Source organism: Orycteropus afer, unplaced genomic scaffold, assembly GCF_000298275.1.
Source record: "Orycteropus afer afer isolate SDZICR_OR568_19922 unplaced genomic scaffold, OryAfe1.0 scaffold00088, whole genome shotgun sequence".
NCBI classification, from domain to species: Eukaryota; Metazoa; Chordata; class Mammalia; order Tubulidentata; family Orycteropodidae; genus Orycteropus; species Orycteropus afer.
Genome location: NW_006921675.1, coordinates 5,324,370 through 5,331,169, shown reverse-complemented (window position 1 = coordinate 5,331,169; position 6,800 = coordinate 5,324,370). Strand labels below are relative to the sequence as shown.

Sequence of the window (6,800 nt, the reverse complement as noted above, 5' to 3'; positions counted from 1 at the left end):
CTGCCCAGCCACTCAATCAGGCCCAGCCAAGTTGACACACACATAACCATCACAGCATCTGACTGCTAACCAGAAGGCTGGCAGTTCAAACCCACCAGAAACTCTTTGGAAGGAAGACTGGGCAATCTACTTCTGCAGAGACTCTGCCTCAGAAACCCAAGGAGGGGTTGCTATGAGTCGAATCGACTCGACGGCAGTGAGTTTGGTTTGGTGTTTTTTTCATATAACATCATCTATTGGTCTCTTCCCACCTAGAACAAAGCAGAGTGAAATAAAGACAGGCTCTAGGAAGCAATCAGTCCACAAGACTAATGGCCCACAGGAACCACAGCCTCCTTGTGGTAGTTAAGTTGTGTATCAACTTGGCTGGGCCTGGTTCTGAGTGGCTGGGTAGCTGGATGTAGTTATTCCCCACGATTACACTGGTAATCAACTCCATGTTGGAATCTGCAGTGAGTAGCTAAGCGGCTGCCTTAGGGATGTGGTCTGCTTCCAGAGTATAAGGAAAAGTGTTGAGAAAGGGCTCTGCAGCTTTTTGACACACTTGAACCCCGTGAGTCTTCCGTCAGCAGCCTGCCATGTTGTCTGATGATCTTGGGATTGTTCCTGGACCTGAACCAGTGGCCTACCATGTTGTGTGATAATCTTGGGACTGTGCCATTTTACTTGTCAGCCTTGGGTTTGTTTGCCTCACCAACCAACAGCTGCCTTAAGAGACTCCTCCAGCTTCAGTGAGCCAGGAGCAAGAGGCAGAGGGGAAGCCCAAGGTCAAGGAGCTTTCACCTAGCCCCTACAGCTGGCACTTTAAACCTGGACTTCTAGCCTCCAAAACTGTAAGGGAACAAATCCATGTTTGTTAAAGCCACCCATTTGTGGTATCATCTGTTAAAGTGGCACTAGAGGACCAAAACACTCCTCTAGCTTGAGACCAGAAGAACTAGACGGTGCCTGGCTACCACCCCTAACTGCTCTGACCAAGAACACAACAGAAGGTCCTGGTTAGAATGGGAGGGAAATGTAGAAAAACCTCTAATTCTTAAAAATACCAGACTTAGTAGACTGATAGAGATTAAAGGAATTCCTAAGACTATCACCCAAAGACACCCTTTTAACCTGGAACTGAAACCACTCCCAGAGGTCATCTTTCAATCAAACAATAGATTGCCTTATAAAATAAAGAGTAACACCCTTGAGGAATCTGCTCCTTAGGACAATCAACTTTATGAGATTAAACCAAAAGCAAAAGCACAGATGAGAAGCTGAGGAGGGGCAGGGAAACTGGAGGGACGGAAACCCTGGATGCAGGACGGAAATGGGGAGAGTGCAGATACATTGTGCAGAGAGCATTCTATGTCACAGAACATCTGTGTATATGAATTATTGAATGAGAAACTAATCTGCTGTGGAAACTTTCACCTAAAACATGATAAAATGTTGGGGGAAAAAAAGAATAAATGTCCCTAGCCTAGTTGAAAGGAGCCCTGATGGAGCAATGGTTAAGCATTCAACTGCTAACCAAAAGGCTGGCAATTCAAACCCACCAGCCGCTTCGAGGGAGAAAGATGTAGAAATTTGCTCCCATGAAGATTATACAGCCCAGGAAACCCTGTGGGGCAGTGTTGCTCTGTTCTATAGGGTTGCTATGAGTCAGAATCAACTCGATGGCACACAACAACAGCCTTGTTGTTGTTGTTGTTATGTGCCATCAAATCAGACCCGACTCATAGTGACCCCTCTTTGGGTTTCTGAGGCGGTAGCTCTACAGAAGTAGATTGCCCAACCTTCCTTCCAAGGAGTGGCTGGTGAGTTCCAACCACCAGCCTTCTGGTTAGCAGTCAAGTGCCTTAGGCACTATACTACCAGAGCTCCCCAACAACAGCCTAACTGAGGAGAAACAGAATAGCTCCCCAATTGGCTTTCTCAACTCCAGGATACTTGGCCTAACCACAATGACAAGTTCATCTAGACATCTGTCCCAGTGGCTGTCACGTCTTTCCAGTACCACAGCTGGGTCAAGTTACCATAATTATAAAGAACTCAAAGTGTTAATCTCAGCTGAGAGCTATCTTTACCCACAGAAGACTCATTCTATTTTTGAAGAGAAAAGGCAAACAAATTACCATGACTATCAGAGCTACCCATAATCAGGAGCAGATGCACTGCCCCTGTGCCATGCCACAGCAATGCCTCTTCGTTTCTTTTAAGCACTCTTTGTACCCTAAAGCAAGGAACTCTGGTGGTGTAGTGCCTAAGGCATTTGACTGCTAACCAGAAGGTTGGCGGTTCAAACCCACCAGCTACTCTGGTGGGCTAGCTACTTCCACAAAGATTTACCACCTCAGAAACCCAGAGAGGTCACTATGAGTTGGAATCGACTCAATGGCAATGAGTTTGGCTTTTTTGGTATACCCTAAAGTAAGGAGCTCTGGTAGCATGGTGTCTAAGGCAGCTGACTGCTAACCAGAAGTAACCAGAAGGTTGGTGGTTCAAACCCACCAGCCACTCCACAGAAGCAAGGCTGGGCAATCTACTTGCATAAAGATTTACCACCTCAGAAACCCAATGGGGTCGCTTTGAGTCAGAATCAACTTGATGGCAGTGGGATTTTTTTTTGTATACTCTAGAGTAAGTGGTTGGGAGCTCTGGTAGCATAGTGGCTAAGACACTTGCCTGCTAACCAGACGGCTGGCGGTTCAAACCCACCAGCCACTCCTCGGAAGGAAGGTTGGGCAATCCTACTTCCGTAGTGATACTGCCTCGGAAACCCAAGGAGGGGTCGCTATGAGTCGGGTTTGACTCGACGGCACATAACAACAACAACAAAGTAAGTGGTTACATGAGAGCAGAACCACTAAGTGCCCTAACTAAACCAAAACCAAACCCAACTCACTGCTATCAAGTCGATTCTGACTCAAAGTGACCCCCACTGGGTTTCTGAGGCAGTAAATCTTGACAGAAGTAGACTGCCTCATCATCTTTCCATGGAGCAGCTGGTGGGTTTGAACCACCAACCTTCTGGTTAACAGTCAAACAGCTTAGGCAGTGAACCACTAGAGTTCCCTAAGTGCCCTCACGAAGCCCTGGGAAAGGAACAAACAAGCCCAGATACTAAGTCAAATACATTCATTCAAGAAAAAAGTTTAACTGATTCATGGCAAACCAGCAGCCTGTGACATCAGAGCAGAAGGTAAGGAAAAAAGGGAGCTGTGAAAGTTACCTTTCCACTGGTCTTCTCCCCCTTATAATTTGACTCATGCTGCTTATTGGAAAATGCTCAAAGGACTTAAATTATGTTGGTACTGCTTAGGAATACAGCAACTGAAACTTCTCTTGGCAATTTTCTCCAACATGTCTCCAGAGATGAGCCAAACCCACATACTGGAAATCTGCTGAGTGCCACACTCTTATTACTGTGCAGTGAGATTCTATTTCAGACTGCAGGCCACCATTTACTACAGGGTAGGGATATAAATTGAAAAATTTAAAATATTTGAAGAAGAAAGACAAGGCCAAATAAACAGAGACTTTATCATGTTAGGTTAGATGTTTAAAGAGGAAGTACTAGAGAGAATAGTAATTAAAGGAGAATGGCTTCCCCTTACATTCGAATGGAAAAAATACCATGAGCTGTGACAGGAAAGGAGAGGTGGTATAAACAGGACAGATTACCCAATAAGCAAGGTAAGCATGGGCTTAAATGCACTCACTTATTAATTTGCAGTGAACAACTGATGTGGTAAAAAAACATGTGAAACTGTTCACTACAGATAAGTAAGTAACCACAAGTAAGCCTGAGCTTACCTGCTTACTGGGTACTTGTCAAAAGGCTCTGAAAGCAGAATCTAGCCACAATTTGAGCAATGCCTAACCCAGCTCATCAGATCGGCTGCAGAAACTTAGCCAATAGTAAAAATAGTGATTACCAGAGACTGTTGTCTTCAGTGTTTTAAAAAGACAGAATGTGTCTAAGCTGATTTAAAGGGACAGTATCTTCATTTATAGGAGCTCTGGTGCATAGTGCCTAAGGCATTCGACTGCTACCAGAAGGCTAGTGGTTCAAACCCACCAGCCACTCCTTGAAAGGAAGATTGGGCAATCTACTTCCGTAGAGATACAGCCTTGGACACCCAAGAAGCGGTTGCTATGAGTTGAATATACTCGATAGCAATGAGTTTGGCGGGTTTTTTTTTTTTTCTGTCCTCATCTATAAGTGGGAATAACTTCCTCCCATTAGTAACTTGTGACACATCTAAAGAAGACTAACTCTTTAGCGATTTATCTTTCATCTTCGGTGGTGAACTTGGAGAGTTATTAGAATGATTAAGGAAAAGACCCTACTAAAGAAAGAACTGCAAATATTTATATTTAACATAGAGAAAAGAAAGATTTGTGTACTCAACTCAAGACACTACATCCATATGTACTTTGAAACACATAAAGTACACCTTAACTCAAGGTGATTTCAGCGACCTCATTATTCCTCTGTGTTTGGGAAAAAGGGGATCTATGCTTGAAACTCATAATCAGTAGGTGATGTTTCAGAGTGGGATGGGGAATAGTTGTTTAACTAGATTCTGTATTATCAAATCCAGGATCTACAGATCTCTGCTGCCACACCTTTAGCACTTTTAGCTCCAGAAAAGATATATGAAAGGTCCTGATATGAATGGAAAAGATGGCCTTGGACGGTAGCCACTTGGATTAGATACAAGGAAGAACTTCCCTACCATAAAGGTAGTAGAATTTTGTGCCCTGTATTAAAAGAAGGATTCTCTATTACTGTATAAATGATGTTTATCTTTAAGTCACATTTACTTCTGGTTCTAAAAATTTAGAGTATTATCCTAATAAGACTGCAACCTTACTCCCAATTACCTGCTATGCTTGTGAAAATGCACACTGGGGTCCCTTAGACTCAATGACCCTGACTCTCCCATGGATGAGCCTAGAAATCTATATTTTTAACATGCAACCCAGGTGATTTTCATAATCAGGGAAGTTTGAAAAACACTATTTATAATAACTCTAGGGAGGAAATGAGTAACTTGAAGACAGGAAATTGGTGAGACTGATGAGTCATTAAGTATGTCATGATTGAGTTGGGAAAGCTAGAATTTTAGGGTGAGGGAAAGGCTGGCTGTGCAATAAAGGTTGCGCTAACATTCTCAGCACCACTTTGGAGTCACTAACAGCTTGTTCCAGGCCCTGCCTCACTCTACCTTCTTGCCTTCCACATGTTTATTCTCTTTAGCACAAGACTTTCCCTGAGGACTCCCTGATAGATCTTAAGCTGTAGATGCAATCCAAGGGAGGATGGAAGACATGGCAGACTGTTTCCATGCACACAGCTAACACTGCAGTCCACAGATATTAAAGATCAGACTGAACTACTGTTAACAGCCTTGTAGAGACATCTAGTATCCAGCCACTTACCTAAATTGGAAAGCCTTTTCATCAAGCCAGCTTCTCTTACAGCAGCTGGACCATATTCCACTCCTTTTCTTTTCTGTCACACAAATTACACAATTAGAAATTAGAAGTCTGAAATTTTAGTTCTCAATAGATGCCTCTGTGAACCTGTGAGGGCACTAGCCTGCCACCTATCACTCCCATCTCTAAGGTCTGGTTGCTTCAACAAACACTTGCAGGATAAGAAGTGACACCGAGGAGACGGAGAAAACAAGTCCATCACTGCAAACAAATCAGCCTTCCAGGCCCCTCCTTGTGGGAAGGTTGACCAGAGATCAAGATAGGTGGAAAGGCTGAGCCCAGGTCAGGATCTAGTGGGTGGGTGTGGGGAACTGGAGCCAGAGTTCACGCTTCTTGACCAGCGGGCTCTCCACCAAGGCAGGTTTCTTTCACTGAAGAAAGAACAAAACAGCCCCTGCCGTCTTCCAGCGCTAGAGGCTAGCGCGAATTTCCTTCCCAGTTAAAGCTCTGAGAAAATGGACCCTGACGCCTTAAATCCTCGGTCGCTCTCTTTAACTTCTCCCTCGATTTCCCACCGGAGATTCTGACCGGTTTTTCCTCCTCCAGCCCGTCTACTCCTCCTTGCCTCCCCTCCACCACCAAGCTGGACTTCACCGCTTTGTCGCTCTCTCTGCGGAGGCCGCAGAAACCAGCCAGCTCTCTAACCCCCTGCCCACATCTCACGCACAGTGCTCTCCACCCCTTCTCTCCCTCCCCATTTTCCTTCGCCGGGGATAACCCCACGTGCTCCGGGTGTCCAATCGCGGGAAACCACAGGCTTTCTCCCCTCTCAGTTTCTCCCCATCTCCTCCTCTCCTCCTGCTCCCCCCACCTTCCCGCTTTCTGCAGGTTCTGAGGGGCAGGGAACCTACCCATCGATGCCAGATCTCAGTTCTCACCTGTCCCTGTGCAAATGGAGCTCCTATCACAGATACGGAGTGGACGGATTTCTTCAGGACAGAATGCACTTGAGTGGGGAGGAAACGCAAGAGGCTGCTCCTCAGAGACATAATTAGCAACGCACTGTGGCCGCGACAGCTGCTCCGGGCACTCACCTCCTCAAGTAAGCGCCGCCGCCCGCCGTCGTGCTTACCTCCTCGCGCGCCGGCAGCACCGCCCCGTGACGTTACCGCCTCTGTGGCCACGCCGCCCGCGCCTCCACCCAGCCCCCGGCACGCCTTCTCCGCCAGCAAGCAAGCTGATCTGCAGGGCCCGGCCACGCCTTCGCTGACGTCACGCCGCCCTAGCCGGGCCTCCCGGGCTCTCCAGTCAGAAAGCAGTCTCTACGCTGAGGCTACGAAGGCCAATGCATCTGGCTAGTGAGAGTCAGT

The 6,800-nt window shown here is 46.3% G+C and overlaps 1 protein-coding gene across 1 annotated transcript in view; it reads right to left on the bottom strand.

Moving 5' to 3' along the window:
* Positions 1-6,479, bottom strand: part of ARG2 (arginase 2) — a 37,918-nt gene extending 31,439 nt beyond the window's left edge. Inside the window, exons 1-2 of the mRNA XM_007942307.2 lie at positions 6,369-6,479; positions 5,434-5,506 (exon numbers count right to left, since the gene is read on the bottom strand). Coding sequence (XP_007940498.1) covers positions 5,434-5,506; positions 6,369-6,479 — 184 coding nt within the window. The remainder of the gene's footprint in view (positions 1-5,433; positions 5,507-6,368) is intronic.
* Between the last annotated feature and the right edge of the window lie 321 nt (positions 6,480-6,800).